At 36.5% G+C, this 20,890-nt stretch overlaps 2 protein-coding genes across 2 annotated transcripts in view; one reads left to right on the top strand and one right to left on the bottom strand.

Annotated features, from left to right (window-relative positions):
* The window catches only part of LOC129246426 (V-type proton ATPase subunit C), a 43,996-nt gene extending 38,521 nt beyond the window's left edge, over positions 1-5,475 (top strand). The window contains exons 5-9 of the mRNA XM_054885244.1: positions 1,455-1,553; positions 1,623-1,878; positions 1,945-2,042; positions 3,232-3,376; positions 3,482-5,475. Coding sequence (XP_054741219.1) covers positions 1,455-1,553; positions 1,623-1,878; positions 1,945-2,042; positions 3,232-3,376; positions 3,482-3,580 — 697 coding nt within the window. The 3' untranslated portion in view covers positions 3,581-5,475. The remainder of the gene's footprint in view (positions 1-1,454; positions 1,554-1,622; positions 1,879-1,944; positions 2,043-3,231; positions 3,377-3,481) is intronic.
* A 7,214-nt stretch (positions 5,476-12,689) lies between these two features.
* LOC129245269 (pickpocket protein 28) lies at positions 12,690-19,091 on the bottom strand. The gene is made up of 8 exons (XM_054883344.1): positions 18,782-19,091; positions 16,594-16,866; positions 16,239-16,502; positions 15,928-16,165; positions 13,589-13,728; positions 13,384-13,514; positions 13,082-13,322; positions 12,690-13,014 (listed from the first exon to the last, which is right to left on the bottom strand). Exons 1-8 carry the CDS (start codon positions 19,036-19,038, stop codon positions 12,765-12,767), a joined length of 1,794 nt encoding a protein of 597 aa, XP_054739319.1. The 5' UTR covers positions 19,039-19,091; the 3' UTR covers positions 12,690-12,764.
* Between the last annotated feature and the right edge of the window lie 1,799 nt (positions 19,092-20,890).

A 20,890-nucleotide genomic window follows, 5' to 3' on the forward strand; every position in this document is an offset into this window, starting at 1 on the left:
AATACTTTCAGGCCTAGGACATTTGTAGCAACTCGTACGAGCCACTGAATTATGTCGCTGTAAAGCTTATGTAGAATCTTTTTTTTTAACTGCCGCCTCATCGCCTGTACTTTTGCGCTTGATGAAGGACTTATTAAGTGTTTTGTGCGTCAAAATAAGACGTTACTTCTCATTTGTCTACTTAATAGCACTTTTCAAGTGAAATTAATCGTTAAAATTTTAGACTGATATTTGTAGCAAACAAAGTCCATTGACATGTATATATAATATATGCCAATGTTTTGGAGGCGTAGAATACGCTGACTCTTTGTTTGGTGGCAGGAGGTGCTCTGTATTTCCCGCTTTCACCTCCAGATCCATACGCTGTGCTTTTGTATGCAGTTCAAAAATGGTTTATAAAACAAAAGTGGTGCCCAGAAGTGGTAGCTCGAAATATTTTTCCAGCGTTAGATTAAAGAAGTTATGCGATAGGGAGTCACCCAGCCTGAAACTTCGTTTATAGGAAATAGTTCGGTGTCCTTCGTTTTCCTGACGTAGGTAGTGGTATTTTTCAACGTTCTGGCACTCCCCAAGTAGCATTAAAACGCCGTTTTGAACCCATTTTGAGATCTCCAACGCCCGGGCAGCCAGAGCTGGTGATGTTATGGAGAAGGTTGATGGGGTCTAGGTTGGAGCACTACCCCAGGCAGTCGAAGAAAGCAGCACCCAGTGATCTTAATCGTCTCGCGTCCAAGCCCGGACATTTACAGAGAAAGTGTTCAATAGTATCCTTCTCTGAAAAAACCCCACAGCTTCTGCAATGGTGATTAAATTATAAACCTAGCTTTCCAGCGTGCGTGCCGATCATCCAATGACTGATAAACACAGCTATGAGCTTGGAAATTAAATAGCGAAGAGTTCTCAGAACTCTCGCGTCCTGCGTCTATGTACTGGGGCCAAAGTGTTTTCGAAATAGCATACGAGAAAATGGAGCTCCATCTGTACTGCGCTTTTCTGATAAATAAGTTGTGCCATTCCCCTTTAACAACAGTTAACGGGATAGTCGACTCCCTCTTGGCAAGCTCATTAGCAATATGATTTCCCTTAATGTTCCTATGTATGTCCTGGAACACAGATCGGAGAAATGCTATCTGCACGTCGAATAGATTTGATCTCCTCCTTACAGGAGTTAACCGGTTTAGATCTTGACCGTCTTTTTATAGTCGTATTACAATTGTTCCACAATCAGGTCGGCACCACCATCTATGACTATAATTTTCTCCGAGCCGTGAGTTCGAGTGTATTACTTAGACAGTTAGTTCATACATTCCTGTTTTGGAGATAGCTAGCCGTCGTAGTCGAAAGCACACACACACAACTTTGATGTCAGAGTATAAATAAAAAATGTCTTCTAGATTGTTTTTTCGTAATCAAATTCACTACATATTTTTATATTACTTTTCCACCACTTATAGCGGCAGTTTGCTGACCCGTAATTTGGCCGATTTGGTCAAGAAGGAGCACTTCATTCTCGATTCGGAGTATTTGACCACATTGCTGGTAATTGTGCCAAAGTAAGTATTGCCAGTTAATGTAATTAACAACACCGTTATTGTATTGAATTTTACATCTTGTGCTCACAGAATTCTTGCTAACGATTGGTTGGCCAACTATGAGAAGATCACCGACATGATTGTGCCACGTTCCTCGCAAATGATCACACAAGACAATGATTATTGCTTGTTCAATGTGACACTATTCAAGAAGGTGGTGGAAGAGTTCAAGCTGCATGCGCGTGAACGTAAATTCATTGTACGCGATTTTGTGTACAATGAAGAAGAATTGGCAGCTGGCAAAAATGAGATGACCAAGCTCATAACCGACAAGAAGAAGCAATTCGTGCGTATTAAGATAAAGCGAATGCATACTCAATGAAACGTAAATATTTTAATTTAATATTTGTAGGGCCCATTGGTCAGATGGTTGAAGGTGAACTTCAGCGAAGCTTTCTGTGCTTTGGTGCATGTGAAGGCGCTGCGCGTATTTGTAGAATCCGTTTTGAGGTAAGTACCAGACTGCTCGCTCATATACAAGATGGCACAAAATTAATCATGATTGGTGATTGCTTTTGAATAACTTTTTTTACTAAACAAAAAAAAAATGATTTTGAGTGATGGAGGTGCGCTCTGTTAGTTATCTATTTGTATACTGCAGTTGGCTACTTTATAAATGTCAAAGATTTAGAGACTACACCATTTGCAAAAATTATTAATTTTCCTATAGGGTGATTAATTTTGCGACGCCTTGTGTAAACGTAAAGTTTCCATGTTTAAAAAAATATGTATGACCTGTTATTTGGTGTGAAATGTATTTTGTTAGATTTGTAGTATCAGGGAATGAATTTTTTTTTTGGTTTTGTTGCTAGCACGATAGCTTAAGTCTGAATATTACCGAGTCGTTCATAACGTATGTATACCCTCTAAATTTTGTTATAACAGCTTATGATAATTCAAAATAGAAGTTGTTTTGGTATCGCAGGCACAGCAGCATTCCCTAAAAGTTGATGCGAACTTCTTGTGCCACTAGAAAAACAACAGCAACCAAACTAACAACAATTATTGCGTGGGTATTGCATAGGATTGTTAAAATTTGGTAATTTTTTTACTTAGCTTAATCTAATCGCTAACGAAAAACGGCGGTCGCTATAGTCGAATGGATTTGTGGGTGACCATCATTCGGTAGAGACCGGGTTCGAAACCCGCTATGGACACGAAACACCAAAACGTTAAAAAAAAGTTTTTTTTTTCTAATAGCGGCCGCCCTTCTGCAAACAATGCAAACCGCCTTGTGTATTGCTGCCATGAAAAAGCTCCTTATAAAAATGTCTGCCGTTCGGGTGCGTCACAAAACTTTAGGCCCATCATCACAAGATGGGGAGGAGCTCGGCTAAACACCCAACGAGGAATAAGCTTATAACGTCTATTCATTAGTTTTAAATAGAAAATTTTAGAGTGAGAACCCACTGAGTGGTTAATCGAATACAATATTATTAATTCTCTCAAAGAAAAAAGAAATTTGAATGCTGAAATGCTGAAATGCAACCAACAACGAGTGCTACCAAAAATAGGTTTTAAATAGGAAAAATATCATAATTTTAACTCGAAATTAACAGTTTTATTTTAAATTCACTATTATTTTAACTGAAAGTATTTATTTAAATTAAACCATCTTATTCACTATTTTCCCACGTAGATACGGTTTACCCGTCAATTTCCAAGCCATCCTCATCGAACCCAACAAGAAGAGCGCGAAACGTCTACGCGAATGTCTTAACCAGCTGTATGGGCACTTGGATGGCGCTTCGGCTGGTGGTCAAAGCAATGCCGCCAGTATGGATGTAAGTGAATTACAAATCTATTTTTTTTAGTAAATTGCAATAAGCCAATGCAATAAAAAGTAAACGTATTTTATCTAATAACTATTTTCAATTTCTTTCATGCAGGCCGTTGACATCCCCGGTTTGGGCTTTGGCCAATCAGAATACTATCCTTACGTGTTTTATAAACTGAACATCGATATGGTGGAAACAGCAAAAATCTAAAGTTGCTTTGAGTTGAACGCTCAATAATCCAATTTAGCCTAATCACAAAAGAAGAGAAATACCTTTACAAAATATGTTTACAAAATAAGAGAGAAGAGCAACAAACTATAATTATCCCACAAAAGAAATCAAGCAAAAACAAAGTTTATAAAAATCTTTAAAATAGTATAAAGTAAATACTAAATCATATGTATGTATGTTGTCAGTTCCAGTACTTTGTTTGGTGAATCGACAGCGGGAGCGCACTCCTAGGGTGCAAGCGAAACAACATTAGTTAGCTCGCTCGCAGCCAAGCGAACAGATAAAAGAGATAAACACACTGCTATTCATCTATTTTTTTGCCATAAAAGAAGCGTCTTCTAAAAATTTTGTAATTATTTCTCTGTGTTGTTAAATTTTTAGTACTTTCATTTATATATTTGTTTTATCATTGATTGTGAAAATTAGTTCACACATACATATTTCTTCTATTGTGTATTTGAAAGCAGCATCGTTGTAAAGATAATTGGGCCAACAAGTTTTTAAGCAAACATTTGGCTGGAATTGTGAAAGTTTAATTAATTGTAGAACTGTAGATTTCTTTGTTTCGTTATTCTACTTTTTGTGTGTGGTTTATTAAGCCAATTTGACAGTATTTTCTATATCCTTTTTATCTGTCATTGTGTTGATAGTTAAAACTCTTTCTTAAATTTTTCAAATATCGACGGGGTGTTTTTGTTTTTTATTACGAGTATAAAATGTAGCAATGTAGCAATTTAGCGCATGAAACGGCCAGATAATAGCAACTAATAGCAATGTTTTTCGTATCATGAAGCAGGATGTAGCAATTTTACGGCTATTATACACATACATACTAAAAAATTCTTGCGTTGATTTATTTGTTAACCCCAAAAGTGTTCTTAGTTTTTACATACTCACACATACCAATGTTCCGCAGCTTCGGTGTATGTAAAGGCAGAAGCAAAAGTAATGGAACGCAAAGCGAGTTGTGAGTTTAGTTAAACTAAATTTCATAATAAATGACAAAAACGAAAACACACAGAAAATTGTAATAAGGAAAGGACACCATTAGAACATTAAAGTTGTTAAATAAATCAACGGAATACTAAATTCACAGTACTCAATGCTATATCCTATTGCAACTAGCATTGAAGTGAGTAAAATTTATATTTACTGAATGTATGTTTAATGTTATTGAAAAAAGCAATTTTTGTTTTTTAATAATAATACACCATAACTGGCGCTATATTGCTTGCGTTAAACTTGAAATCGTGAAAAACAAAAAAAATGTATTTCAAATATCAATTAAATCGCTTAAAGAAGGGCGTAAGAGAAGTAGTTAGCGGTTGTTGCATCTTTGTTTTATCGCTACAAACAAATTTTAGAATTCAATTTAAAGCAAAAATTAAATTATTGTACACAGTTTATTTCATCAACCGCCACAACTTCTCTTACACACACAACACATACATAAAAAACCTCTTTGTGTCCCCTCTACCCCACGACATTGTTGAGAAAGAGAACGTACAATAATATTTGTAAACTCTAAACTTAAATTTAAATAATTATACATACTATATATACTATTGTTATGAAGAAAAAGTGAATAATTCAAATTTTATTGCATATTAAAAGGTACACATCGACTTACACAAGCCTACAGAAACACGCATACACACCGACATACCTTAAAACACAAACACACTACTTATTTGAAACAAAAAAATAACAAAACAAAAACCAAAAAAATAACAAGAAGAACAAACTCTATGTAAATGTACATTTCGAGTATTTAAGCAGTCAGTATGAAAAGATAAATGAGTTTGATGAAGCGTAAAAGAGTAAACAGCTAACGCCATCCTTGTAAATAATTATATGAAAAAAAGACATTCCAATTTTGTTGTTTCTTCTAATGGTATGCTTAGCTATGGAAAAGGTAAAGTACTTAGACCTGTCGAATGCCGAGCATAAAAGTTTGTACAATTTCGGGAATGAATAACTTGTACTTTAGATGATACTTCACTTTTCTCGTGATGATATTTCTAACCCAGCACAGTTGTTGGCTCTAGTTTTAAAACAGACTAGAGGGTAGGGTGTACAATTTCTGGAAATGCTGCTGAAGTAACAGCGCTTGGCCGGATATAAAACCGAGTCGTTTCAGTAACGTAGAGTAGACTGTCATAGAAGAAAATACGCTTGGGACGACAAATAGCTAGCCCATCTATGTACAAGCCGGCTTAAGCGAAAATACAAGGTGGCGCAGAATTAATCATCTTGTCGGAAGATTTCTAATTTTTGCCAAACATATTTGACGCTTGTGAATTAGACAGCTGCAGTATACAAACCGACATGCAATGGAGCGCCTAAAAGCAAAATAATGGTTTCTATCACGCAAAATAATATTTTTGCTTAGTAAAAATGTAATAAAAAATTAATTTTTTTTGGCCACCTTGTAGATATGCAATGGCCTAGTCGCTAATGCTTTAAAATCATTGTGATTGTAATTCATTACTTTTCCAATTTTTAAATAAAAAAAAAATATAAAAAAAAAATGGTTTTTGTTCCCACGATAGTCGATACTACGATACCGGAAAGATCTGAATTTATATCTGACCAAGTCCTGTCATTGAGAACCGCAACAACATATTTTAATTTTTTTTTAAGAATCGTTCCTGATCATTCTGCATGCTTGTCTCAACAGCATACTTGCCTGTGGACTCTGTCTTGCTTCCAGCAAATAAGTGAGGCACATAAAATGTATAAAAAATATGATCATTTTTAAACAAAAAATGGAAATGTATCAATATATTTCATCGATTTTTTTTTAATTATTGTATAATACAATAAGATGTCGATGCAAAATTAGCAAACGGTTGACGCCGGTCGAGGGTCATGTAGAAAGCCGCCAAACTTTTTACATCATCTTTATATTTAATTTTTTAAATTACTCTTGACTTTAATCTGAGCAGTCAACCGAAGCCTAGTCTCTCGTAATTAGCTGGAATGCACATGCATAGTTGGAAGTTAAGCAGCTACCGAATATAGTTTGCAGTCATGTTAAGCTCAACGTGCGTTCCACGACATTTTTTTTTTGTAATTAAAGTATAATTGATTGAAAGTCGGCGAACAGGAATCCCGCCGCATTTTGTCACAGTAATTAGATGACTAAGTAATCGCACAGTGGGGAAAAATTGTGTTATCAACTCAAATCTCAATGGATTTTAAGTTTTTTTTTTTAATATTCACGAAGACCTGTTCTATTCGTATAAGCTTTTTTTTTTGTTTTGTTTTTAAATTACGAATTATGTTGCAAACCTTAAATTTTATAGCATCCAAAAAACATGCAAACATTGTTTAATAAATAGTGTCTAAAACCCCATCTATGTTAGAAACTCAGCTTAAGACGACATAACTATCTTTCAATTCCAGCCATTATTTTGTATTATATATATATGTATATATAATACATGAAATGTGTATATATATATTATTGGCGCTTAAACCATTTTTGGGTGTATGGCCGAGTTCCTCGTCCTATTTGTGGCGTGTGTCTTGATGTTGTTCCACCACAGTTTCAAGCCGACTCCGAACGGCCGATATTTTTATGAGGAGCTTTTTCATGGCAGAAATGCACTCGGAGGTTTGTCATTGCCTGTTGAGGGGCGACCGCTGTTAGAAAAAACTTTTTCTGCATTTTGATGTTTCATGTACGGAGATTCGAGCCTACACACTTCCGAAGTTACGCCGAGGGGCCGCGTTCCCCAGCTTTAATTTAAAATATGCAGCATTTAATTTGTCATTTAAAAAGGTGTCAATTAAGGCTTTTTGAAAAACCCTTTCTAAGTATTTCAAAACTAAAATACTTCAAATTCATTGAGGTTTTAGTTGTCAGCAGGGCTTTGTACAGAACAGGCATTTTTTCTTACTTTGCGTCGTCTAGGAGTGTCGCAATGTTTAAGCGAATTGTACGCATTATTTAGCTCGCCTTTAAGTATGCAATTCTCAAGAACAATTTGCGCTATTCCTTATATCATTCGCATAGCTCGTACTACACTTCTCAACTGGCTTACAGGGTGGGCCATATAGCGTTTGCTTTTTGAACCACCTATTTTTTTGAGAATGGTAACACAAATAACATGTCAAATGTGTTCATAATTTACTTAAAGGTTTGACATTTACGAAATGGGACGCTATACGCTTGAACAAAATTGGGAAATATTGAAAACCTATTTCCAAAGTGGTGAGTCTTCTTCTTCTTCCGCGGTTACAGTAAATGGCGAGCATTACCGTTACATGCTCAACGAGTTTTTGTTTCCAAAAATTGAAGAGGATGACATGGACGACATTTAGTTTTAACAGGACGGTGCAACTTGTCACACTGTCAAAGTTACACTGGAACTTTTGACTACCGTTTTTGAAAACCGAATAATCAGCCGAAATTCCGATATGAATTGGCCGCCTCGGAGCTGTGATTTAAGCCCGTTGGACTATTTTTTGTGGGGAGCCGTTAAGGACAAATGCTATGCGAACCATCCAGAGACGATTGATGCTTTAAAACACGAAATCGAAGTTGCCATTCATGAAATTGGAGCCCAAACAATCGAAAATGTGCTTAAAAATTGGGTTGATCGAATGGCCTACTGTAAAGCCAGTCGTGGCAGTCATTTGAAGGATATTATTTTTCTTTCATAAATGACAATGTTGAATCTTCAAAATAAAAAAAAAAGTTTGAAAAAATATTGATTAGTTTTTTTTTTATAGCCGATACAAAAAGCAAATTTTACATGGCCCAGCCTATATAAATTGGTTGATAATTGGATATTTTCAGCGTGCACTCTTTACTTACGAGATATCAGACTCAACTGCTTAACAAAAGGGGGAGCTATACACCTTTCTTTATCCTTTTACTTCGACACTTCATTCTGCTTAAACTAATCTTGGTGTAGACCCGACTGAGTTCTCTCCAAGGTATAGTGCAGCTTAGAAGCCGATAGAAACTTTCCAGTGCCTGCATTATACTTGTTTAGTTGAAAGTTGGATATAGACCAACCTATCTTTTATTTGCTTGTGATTTCATTTAGAAGCTGATAACTCGTGCAAAAAAACGCAATTTTACACAAGGAGCTCAACCTAAGATAACCAAAGTTATTTATATAGTTACATACATACATACACCTGTGTTCAAAATGGGGAGCGTGTCATTATTCTGTATTACAAAATTCTGGGTGACAAAATTCTGTAAATTGCAAAAAAATTCTGCTTTTTTAAATTCTGCTTTTTTAAAATTCTGCTTTCTAAAATTCCGCTTTTTCAAAATTCTGCATGTTTAATGCGAAAAATTCTGCTTCATTCAAGTTTTGTGATTTTCGTCATACAAGAGAGAGTCAAAGTTCTCATCTCCAGGTAATATTTGATTGCAAACATATGTATGTACATACCAATGTATAACTGTTATCAACTATAATTAATGTAGGTATGTACATATGTACGAGGGGATTCTGCTGTTTCCGTGGCGCCGCAATCTTATGGCGGATTCTTATAGAACTCGACAAAAGAAAACGAAATGAATGAGTAAAATTTTTTGATATCTCGCTTAGTTTTCGAGATATTGAATAAAAAAAAAGGCTGGAAGGCCTCAATGGTTTTAACACGGAAAGGAGTTCTACGCAAAAATACGGTGGATTGCGTAGCCGGAGTTGGACTGATGAGGGTTATTTTTTTGAAGAGCGGCCGAAGGCCGCCCACGCGAAAAAAAAGTTCTACGCAAAAATACTGTGGATTCTATCGAAACTGAAGAAAAAATTATTATTATTATTATTTTTTTTTTATTTAATATCTCGAATAATAATAAAAAATAATAATAATAATAAATTAAATAATTACATTACCTCTTTAACATTGTGAACATTATATTTTAATACAGAATTTTGTAATACAGAATTTTGAAAGCAGAATTTTAGAAAGCAGAATTTTAAAAAAGCAGAATTTTGTACATACAGAATTTCGACACCAACCGTTCAAAATGATATGACCGCGACGAAATGCCAAGTGTCAACAATCTTTTTATTTAACTTATTTTTATATTTTTATTAAATTACATATAGTGTGTTCTTCAAAAAAAAAAAAAAAAAAAAACATAAATAAAGCTTTAAGCTTTGAAGAAATATTCAACAAATTTAAGAGAATAATTCATCAAAAATTTCAACATTTTATTCAAAATTTCTAGAAAAATTCTGTGTATGCAGTTTTATAGTTCATTAAATTGTAATATGAAAGTGTCAACTGGTTCAAAATGTCTGTTGATTTTTGACAATTTTTTTCACTGAAGCGTTAAGTATTTTATAAAAGACTTCCGCACAAGTGATTTCTTGGAAAAAAATTCTCATCATCGACTGTGCATACTTTGAAGTTTTCTAAAGATTCTGAAAAGCTGAGAATGTTGATGATATTTATTCATCAGTTTATGCACAAATAAGATAAAGGCTTTTATAGATTTATACATAAAATTGAAAAAAAAAACTTAATGTTATTGCATTAAATTTCAATAGCCTTAAAATTAAGAATATACCAATATAAGGGTCGCGAAAGAAGGACGAAAGTGAAGGTAATTGAATAGGTGTAAGGCTTAGGAAAGGAGCATAGAATAAACAGGCATTTTGAAGCGTTTTAGATTTGCATGCAGTTTTCATTTGTTAAATAAAGATTTCCACACCAGTACAGCCCTAACGAAAAGCATTCTTGATGTAGGAGAATACTTGAGATCTGATACAACAGCTTTTTTTAATATTTTAAATTTTTGTAAATTTTAAACAAAGTTTGGAGTTTTGAGTTATTTGTTTCTTCTTTTTTTTTTTTGTAGACTAGACCATATTTTTATAAAGTTCTGGAAGTGAAAGTAATCCTACGTTTTCCAGCCATTGATATATGTGTATGTCAAAGGGATAGCGGTCAAATCTGCTGCTGGCATGCTAAAAGAACCCACGCACGGTCATGCATTAGTTTTACTATCTGTGGAACACTTGCAAGACGCGTCGAAAATAGACTATCCTGTTCGCAAGATAGATCTGAGCAAAGACTGGCAGACCAGAATCATATCACAGGATAGCGGTAACCATATTTATGCTGACAACTCAAAGATGGCAATGGCACTTAATTGGTAGTGATTAGTTGGTTGGTTAAAGTGGTGATTCATCCAGAATCCTACTAGCGCTTCCGCACCTATTTGTTGCTACATCCTCGTTACCAACTTGTTTAAAAGTTATTTACAGCATGACTATATCCTGTCTGTGTCCCGGTTTAAGGGCCTTATTAGGTTTTTGGCATCTAAGCCGGACAGTCGTTCGAGGTTCCCAGAGTTGACATTCTGTCCTTTCATACGGAAGGGCCTTCATGGAAGAAATGGAAGATTCTTTTCTTTTCCACCGGTTGCTTGCAATAGTGACAGAATGTGTTTTGAGGGATGCCCATTTTGGCTGTTTGTTCTCCGACAGACCAAAAGCCAGTTATCACTGCCGTGAGTCTCCAGACGTCCCGTCGTTTCATATTTATCAATGTTGATGATTGCTTGAGGTTGTAGGTGGGCCATAACGTTCTCCTAATTTTGCGCATCGTCTGGTCCCTCCATCTACAATCCGTGATTCTGAGGTATTTTAGGGAAATTGTATTCTTAAATGCACCTAATGGATTGGTAGTGTACTGGCAAGAATTACCCTTAAACTGCTTCTATAAAGTCCCAGACCTATGTAGCGTCATCTAAGCTGAGATCTACGCTATAGACAAAGCGGCAAAAACGATAAGACTAATGGACTTACCTCCGGAAAAATTTACCATCTGGCCTCAGCGCCATTCAATTCAAGATGTGTTAAAGAATGCAGGAGGTCGCTCTCGTTTATTCAACAAGACAGCACCACACTTTCTTGGGTCGCCAGCTATTCTGAAGGGGAGGGTACTGAAAGAGCGGATAAGTGTACAAGGAAAGGCGCTGAGCTTAACCTTCAGCGAACGATAGAGCACATAAGCATTCCTCTAAGCAAACTCTACACTGCTATTGACTTGAGTGTATTCACGGCAACCAATAAAAGGTGGTCTCCGACTACTAACTTTAGGGTATCCAAAGCGCTCTGGCCAAAACCGAATTTTAAAAGAACAAAATGTCTGCTTGGGTTCAACAGATCAACTACCAGCGTCCTCACAGGTGTTATAACTGATCACTGCGCTGCACCCTAATCAGTAAAATGGGTGTACTTCACAATGAGGATGAAGAAGAATGGAGATGAAGAAGAAATTGAGTCGGTACAGCACCTCGTCTGTGAATGTCCTGCATTTCAAAGAAGCCGTGCCAAATATCTTAGTAATTATTTCTTTGAAGAGAGGGAAAGTGAGACACTCAGCCCGGAGCCCGTTCTGGCACTTCCATCTGCACTTATCAAAACCACGGTTAGCAAAGGGGTTACTTTAACCCACAAGCGAGCTTGGTAGGCTGAGAGAGGCTACAGATAGACAAAACTGATGTTACCTGTCATGTCCGACGGAGAATCGCAGATCCTCTTGTCATTAAGCAGAAGGGATTGGAGGCAGTTGGTTGGAGTGATGACGAGCGCATTTCTACGGGCGAAGCATATGGAAAAGGTAGGCATCTCTGACAGTGCACTCTTTCTGTGCATCTGCCCGGTCTTCGCTTGAATCAGGCTTGAAGACTTTGGCACTGATGTCTTAAGAAGTGACCCCCTTGACTCCTTGGCACCACAAGTTCTACTCAGATTTCTTCGCAGCTCGGATAGACTTAAAGAAAATTAAAAAGGGTACCCAAGTGCAGTACAATGGACTAAACGTTGTCCGAAAACAAACAAAAACAATCTTTGAAGACCTGGGAAATTTGCAAAATGCCTCACTAGTTACATTCTTAAAAATACCTACGTAGGCTGCTCAATTAGGGGATGGAAATCAAATACAGGTATCACAAGCTACCGAGCGTCTTGTCTTAGACAAGCAACCTGGCAAACCTAAATTCATGGCACTCCTGTTATTTTGAACACAGTTGTATATAAATACAAGTTAAGTAAAGTTTATTCATTCACATTCAATAAAATATAATCGTAGCACAGGGCATTGCTGAATTGTTATGTGCATAGATATTTTTACATCTGATTTGAATTTAGCTCTCTTATGCACTTCTTGTCACCACTTAACTCTCATGTCCCGCTTCCAATTTCATCAAACGCTTCTTGGTTTGACGCCGCTTACGCAAATTGTCGAACAAACGCACCGAGAAAAAGTACACCAATTCGATCAGACTCAAACTGGATATGCCCATGAACAAGCCCAAAATGCCACCCCAGTTGGCTATCAATGTGGCAACACTAAACAACACCGTACGTTTGATTGCCGTGAACTGATGCTCCTTGAAGTAAACCGATAAGCGTGAACCCAAAAAGCTGTAAAGTGATATTCAAGCATTAGAAATTTCTAACAAACAGCAAAGGAATAATATAACACTCTTACTCGGTATGTTCATAGACTTCCCGGAAGGCTTGTATCGTTTTAGCCAAATCATAGCGTGCGCTTGAAATTTCCACATTGTAATCGAGTGAAGTGCAAGCTGGCATACAGTCGCAAATGATTTTCATGCTTGGATCCATAGTGGCTTGTATAGTTTGATTCTGAATTAAGATGCGTAGTTCAGACTGAGCGGTATCATAGCAGCTTATGTCCTCCACGCTGCACACAGGCACATCATGAGGCTCTAAAGGCATTCATTAGCCATTGTCAGCGGAATTTTTGGAAATTAGCATATTTTCACTTACTTGGCATCCAAAACTTGGCGCAACCACATTTATTTATAGTATAGTTGGTCAAACACTCCACCTGGCAGTTGGATTGCGAATAGAAACGGAAATAACGCAAATAGCGTTCGTCGTTGAAGTAACATTGGCGTCTGTGAAGTGAATAAGAAAGTAAATGATTATCATTTATTTCGACACACTGTGGGTTGTGCATGAATGATTTCACTTCTCTGGACTGAAGTCGTGCAGATTATCCGTGGATATTACATAATGCGGCAGCACGCTAACCATCACCTCGTCGCCGTGTGGCACTAAAATGTAATTACCCGTTGTCACCGGCACACTCTCAGGGGATGTAAGGAAAACCTGTAGGTCGAGCAAAAATGATGAATGACAAGTAATACTGTGTTAAAGTATAAGCATAAAAGTGTGTGTTTTTGGTAGGTATGTACGAATTTACATATCGCTCCTTTGCGGGAAGTATGCCACTCGTGTTTTCTTTTTTTTAGATAAATGTGCAAAATTACTACCAGCTCTTCTTTTATGATGTCTCATTAATTAATTGCGGTAATTATTCACACTATTTCGTTAGCAAAAAATATTTCTTATTTATTTTTTATTGTACTTGGTGAGCAAAAAGAAATTGAAAAGTTTAACGCTAGATTTTTCGATATCTCAGATTTTTCAATTTTGACGCTTTCTTAGCAAACGCGCGATATGTGTTAATGAGTTCATGCGGTAGGAATGGAAAGTTCAAGTAATCTTTACTAAAAACCATGCACTTTCTGAATATATTGATTTCTGCAAAATAACTAATTTTACTTCGAATTTAGTAAGAATACATTAAATTTGACGATGTTTTCCAAAACATAAATCTCTATTCCAATCTCTTTATACATATGATATATTATCCTCTATATATGCAATTTCTTATTCCTTACCCGACCAGTTCGTTACTCGCCTCCCAAGCCCATTCACATATTTTACATGATACTATCATTCTTTTCAATATTTTCAAAAATTAATTAAAAATCAAGCCAATGAGAAAATGTACAATTTCTTCCGGCATAGTTTTTTAACAATTTAATTGGAATGTCTTGACGATCCAAAAACTCTAAGTATTCATATATGATGTTAAAGTTTTAGTACATCCTACGTTGAGTGTTTGGCAGAGCTTCTCCTGCAACTAATAATTATGCGTTCCACTATTGGAGGGACCAACGGTTTTATACCTCGAACGGCAGATGGTTTTTACAGAAATGCGCTCGGAGGTTTGCCTTTGCCTGCCGAGGGGTAGCAGTCGCCCCTCTTTTCTATCATTTGGTGGTTCAAGCCCGCAGTGGCTTTCCAATAGAGGCCTTCCGGAATAGTAATCACGCATAAACTCATTCGGATATGGCGACTGACAAGCCACGATGGCAGGTCGCATTCAAAAGAGTTATATGTAAATGAATATGACAAATATAAACTGAGAACCAATGAGTAATGCTGAATTAGATCCTATAGTACCTTAGTGACAGATTTCAAACTCAATAGCCGTTCTTCTATCGACAACCCAGGCCATAACTTGCCTCTTTAAACGTTCATTTAGCTTTCGTCTACGATTCTCAGTAGTTTTATGAATTATTTTATCCAATACAAATACAAAAAGGTTCTTAAGGTTTAAGGTTTAAGGTTCTTAAACCACACAGCCTGGAAATATAGTAGTCTTGCTTTAAATAACTTTTAAACAAGTTGGTATCGAGGATGTGGCAACAAAATGGTGCGGAAGCGCTAATTGGATTCTGGATGTATCACCACTCTAACCAACCAACCAAAAAAGTTAGAGTACTTAATATACTTGGTACGATCAGTTCCTCACTGTCCCCTTTATGGAAGTACCTGAATAAGGAGTATTGTAGTAACGAGACAAATGTAAAGACCTTCTTAGGCGGTGTAGCACGATTCATAGCCCGCCTAAAGATTTTGAATAATATGCGGAAACGAAAGATTCGGATGGCACAGTCTTAGCAGTATGCTAATAATCGTTTCCTAAGAAGCTAGTCATAGATATCTTTCAGCAATATTTTTTTCGTTTGGATGCCGGTGGAACTACAACCTGACATATTTTTATTTAGCTCATCGTTTTTCTTCTCCTTCATTGGCTCGCTAATGGCTTAAACGATCTTGGCCGAGTTTAATAAAGTGGCGCTAGATGTGCATACCAAGCGGTAAGTCCTTCTCTAGCATATTGTTCCAACGCAAAGAAGGCCTTCTTCTTCTTTTTTATCACCAGCATGTAGAGTGCGTGTAGATGTTATTCCCACAAATTGAGGAACCTACAGTTTTAAGCCGACTCCGAACGGCAAATGGTTATTAGAAAAATGTTTTTTCTTTAATTTTGGTGTTTCACCGAGGATTGAACCTACGTTCTCTCTGTGAATTCCGAATGGTAGTCACGTAACAACCCATTCGACTACGGCGGCCGCCGTAAATTGCCAATACAAAAAAAAAATTAAAAAAATAACAGCAATTAAAAAAAAAATATCTTAAAATTTGGGGAATGTGCCTATATACTCCGTTTACCTTATAACCTTGCTTAAAACTCCTGCAAGCATATTCAAAATTATGCTCGAAACCCTGCAGAAAAGCGAAAAATCCATTTCGTGCCGATGAGAACGCTGTTCGCTGTGGATAGGAGTTATAGCCTTGATCAACATAGCCCTCCTCCAATGACCAATTGCCTGTCAAATTGTTGAAGCGCGGGAGAGTTTCGAAGAAATTGTTGAAATCGACCACTTCCTCGTCATAGTAATTGATAAAGCTGCATGATAGCCAAAATATGTTAATAAATTTTTATTTGCTTATTTTTATATCCAAATCAAAACATAAATTACCCCACATCCCGATATATATCTTTGGCCTGGAGTCCATTGAACTGATAGCAAATACCCTCATCAGTTGGTACAAAATTAAAAATTTTATCGCAGAAATAAAATCGCCCATTCCACTTACAAAATGGGCCAGTCTCGTTTTTCGAAATAGAGATATCGACCAGGGTTTGTGCAATGTTCGGTTTAATGCCTTTTGGTAAAAATTGCGCAAAGCGACGTACCACATCCGATTCGCAAATGTGCAAAGTGGACATAAAATGCTCCAGTCTATATAAGGGAAGGACGCACATATACATATGCATTAAAAAATTTCATGTTTATGTAAAATCTTCAAATCAAACAATCAAAAAGTGCTTACTCTGTTTCGCTTAAATTTTGCAAATTTTCAAATTTTCCATATTTTTGTATCTCTTCCAAAATGCGACTCGACGTGTTCGGAAAGTCGAATACATTGCGTTCCATTTTTATTTCCGGACATATGGTAATTGTGGGAAAGGGTATCTTATGCACAGGCACAAGGGTTTCATCGAACCCCAAAATCACCGGTGTATCTTGCCATTTGAGGTAAGTAGCCCAAATAAGTGAAATTGCAAAATATACAGATATCACAAGCACAATGAACCAATACAATCTGCAAATTTAATGTTACTGTTGAAAAAATCCAAGAGGAACTTGAGCACCAAAATATAATAATATAATTTTTTTCGTCAATAGAAAATTTTATACAGTGAGTCACGTGAAGATCATACATTAGATTGGAGAAATTCATTATTGTTGCGTAAAATTTTTGCGCAAGTAGCTTAAAACTGTTTTATGGTCGATCTTTAGCTCGTGGGCGATGCTTCGACTATTAACTTGTCGGTCAACGTCGTTTAGTTCTCTAGTGTGGAATAATACCTTAACAACGAGCATACACTTTAAAATGTTGGATTGATATTTTCCGAGATTTCTTTTTCCCCAAACATACATTTGCTGTATTGAGTAAAGTAAAAAAGTCACTTAAATTTTTTTTTTTTTCATATAAGACAAAATGCCATATTCCACAAAATAAAAAATAGAAACACACTTCGAATTTTACTGCTTTTTGCATTTTATGCTACATTAAATAGTGGAATAACTTTTGCTTAGCAATACCTGGATAGCTTTTTCTCGAGTTGTGAAAAGAAATTGCCGTAGATATTTCCTTCTTTCGTAGTGATTTGCTTTTCAAAAGTAATTTTCTCGAACTTACAGGGTCCGGCACCAACTTCAGACCGCTCGTGCATCGGCTGTCTGTTAGTTGGCTAAATGACAGTCCAGAGTATTGTTTACAAGAGAGTAAACGCGAAAAAAGAAAATCAGTAATGGCTTTCAAACGTAATAGTGTGATTGCATTATATTTGGCTGGAAAATCCCAACCAGCGATTTTTCGTGAGCTCGAGCACCTTAAAGTAAATAAAATTTTTGTTTATCGCACCATTACTCGTTACATTGTTACTGGTAGCATCACGAAACGTCATGGAAGTGGTCATCAAAAAGACTGCAACGTCACGTGAAATGGTTCGAAAAGTGAAGAAGCGACTTGAGGGAAATCCTTGACGAAGTACCATTCATATGGCGAAAGAACTGAAAATATCTGACCTGTAACCGCAGATGGGCGCTCTTCAATCGTTTTCATTAAGCCTGTCGTCAAGGTAAATGCGAAATTTTATCGGGAAAGTATTTCGGAGGTTGCTTTGAAGCCGTGGGCAGACAAACATTTCCGTGGCAGGCCATGGACGTTTCAACAGGACTCGGCACCGTCTCACAAAGCTCGATTGAACGAAGAATAGGTAAAAAACAACGTTCCGAACTTCCACACTATGGCTATCAAATTCACCAGACGCGAGTTCGGTGGATTATTCTCTTTGAAAAAAGCTATAGTCCGCGACGGGGCCAATATACCTGCAAGTCACATTCGGGCAGCTTGCGATTCATTTCTGGACCGTCTCAAGGACATAGTCAAGGCCAAGTAAAGGGGGTCATATCAAGCAAAAGTAAACTGATTCCTAATTTTGTATTATTTTAACACATTTTTTACTTTGAATTGAATGAAAGCAATTATGGCCTTTTTAATTGGTTACACTTTGAGTGCCGGACCCTGTACTTTGTCACGAAACTCACACAACTGAATGAGAATGCACGAAACTATACTTCTCAATTAAAAAATTCTAACGGTACGCACTAAGGTTGAAGTTTTTAAATTTATAATTTATGCTAGGTTGAATTTACTATTGTTTCTATTTATTTCACATAGTAATTATTTAAAAATTATATTAAAAAAAAAACTTATATATTTTTTGTTTTTTATTTTGTCGATTATGACAAAAATATTTAAGCCCTTGATTTTCTCTATGACTAACTGTATTTTATTTTCTATTTCCAATATTTGTCTGCCCTTTTAGTCATAATTCGCATCCACTTATAAAAAAAAATTATGTTTTTCATCAATTAAAAATTGTAAATTTCCTACCATTTCAAAACCAGTTATTCAATAAAATATTTGTTTTTTTTTTTGGAAATCTCACTTTTCATAAAAAGGTCGATGCAACTCCACCAAATAACGTATGCCATGGATGGTTGTATTTTTCGAATATTCCATTATCAGGCCTTTACAGGCAGACCAACGTGTACCATATTTGATCCGTGACTTAATAATAATATCGCTTGGTACTTCACTAAGTCCAGATATGGTGCTCAAAGAGTCAGCTTTCTTGGATGGTGAAAGCGTTTTTAAATCCACCGGAGGTAAGTCTAACAGTGAGCCTCTATTGTTTACTTCCATTTTGTTTAAACGAATATTTTTTCGCGTAAATTCGCGTAAGACCTTCGCGCACTATGTACCGTTACTCACTGAGTGTCGAAAACCATGCCGTAATACCTTTTATAGCCGCTGCCACAACATTGTGCTATTGTACAAATTATCCCTAAAGGATAGGTGCCTGTGGGAGTTTTTTATGTCCTGCCAACGTTTGCTTTTGCATTGCTTAGTACGAGTAATATAAACATACACATTTGTATATAAGTACCTATTTAGAAGTATTTCATCTTTTTATGCTAAAGCGTACAGGATACTTGTACATAGAAAATAGTAGTGTGGTATCTCAGCGCCACTCCTTTTTTAACAAAAAAAAACACACACAAAAATAAAGTGTGGCCATTTTTTATTTTAGCAAGGTATAATTTTACTCATCACTTAACTCGAACTCATATTGAAATTAAGTGAAATCATTTCAGAAAAATTGAACCTTTTCTTCAAATTTTGTAAAATTTTATGAAAATTGCACACTCCAGGGAGAGAGCATTTAACTTAAATAAGAAAAAAATATTATTTATATGTAAGAAGTACAATTATAAAAATTAACTTCATTGAAAACAAAAACCATAAGCAGAAACCATATTTGTATGCAAATAATGTCATATAATATCGTATATGCCACTCACACTTAAAATAGGACAGCGTCCAATGTTTTTACCGTGAGTACCTATCGACGCCGGTCCGACAACACAGTGCTCAAAAGCACAACGGATCGAATCAATGCGTTGATCAGCGCCCCAAAAACGCAAAAAGTATTCAACGGTACCAAATGGCAGTGCGGAATGGGCGCACTAACCACCTTGGTGTGGTTCGAGGCCTATATGGCCATACTATGGGTCCGGCACCCGGTTGCGATGTAACTCCGCATCGAGCCAAAAAGGCTCTACCCACATTTGGCTGTTAAACCACAACCACCACGATACTCCCCAAAGAGCCTACCTCAAGAGCAGGTCGGAGCAAGCTCCAAAGACCCCTATTCCCCATGGTACTAGATTTAAGGCTCCGGTCTGACTTGGTAGCCAAGACTACTACTACCAGTTGAGCTTCCATACAGCTCTGGACTGGAGGCCATACCCCAAATCCCACAACAGCACACACAACCAAAAACTAATAAACTGAACGCCTAAAAACTTCTTCGTCGTCTAAAAACCTTACGCGCATATTGCCCTAACAGTTCGACATTCCGACAGCTGGCAATCACACCACTCACATCATACCGCCCATCAGTCCAACTAATCCCCACGCCCACAAGATCCCTAATGTCTGATTACATCGGGCATTCACAGAGGAGTCCTCTCTTGCCGTCCCGCAAGCACATTCCTCACTTACAGACAGCCGCCTCTCAAGCAAAAACGCATTAAGAGGCCTATGTCCTGTAAGGAGTAAACCCAGACTAAGGGAAAATCCAAACCCAGGATTTTCTCCGGCAAATGAAACATCCCGAATATACTCAATGAGGGCGGGTCGATTTAAAAATCGCTCATTGCTCTGTGAAAATCGTATTCTAGGGATCAAAATAAGAAACTTTGCCGAAGGAACCATACCTCTAAAACGAATTCTGATGTGCCCCAATTTAAAAATATTTTTTTTGGTCTTTACATGAAAAAATCAGCTAAATGACTATGTTTTTTCTTTATTTTTATTTATTTAATATATAATACAATAATATTTATTATTTATTTATAATAATATCTATTTTTTCTCTTAAGAAATTTATTTAGTCATATGTAAATGAAAAAATTAATTTAAGTGAGTTTTAGAAAAGAAACTAAAAAGTTCGACCCAAATTGGGGGACATCAGAATTCGTTTTAGAGGTAT

This window comes from Anastrepha obliqua, chromosome 4, assembly GCF_027943255.1.
Source record: "Anastrepha obliqua isolate idAnaObli1 chromosome 4, idAnaObli1_1.0, whole genome shotgun sequence".
Taxonomy (NCBI): domain Eukaryota; kingdom Metazoa; phylum Arthropoda; class Insecta; order Diptera; family Tephritidae; genus Anastrepha; species Anastrepha obliqua.

Excerpts from the sequence above, each read along its gene's own strand:
- LOC129245269 (XM_054883344.1), bottom strand. The coding sequence starts at position 19,038 with ATGGAAGTAAACAATAGAGGCTCACTGTTAGACTTACCTCCGGTGGAT. Across the intron at positions 16,867-18,781 it reads CATCGACCTTTTTATGAAAA|ATTGTATTGGTTCATTGTGC; the intron begins GTGAGATTTCCA and ends TTAAATTTGCAG. Across the intron at positions 13,015-13,081 it reads GAAGTCTATGAACATACCGA|CTTTTTGGGTTCACGCTTAT; the intron begins GTAAGAGTGTTA and ends ATCACTTTACAG.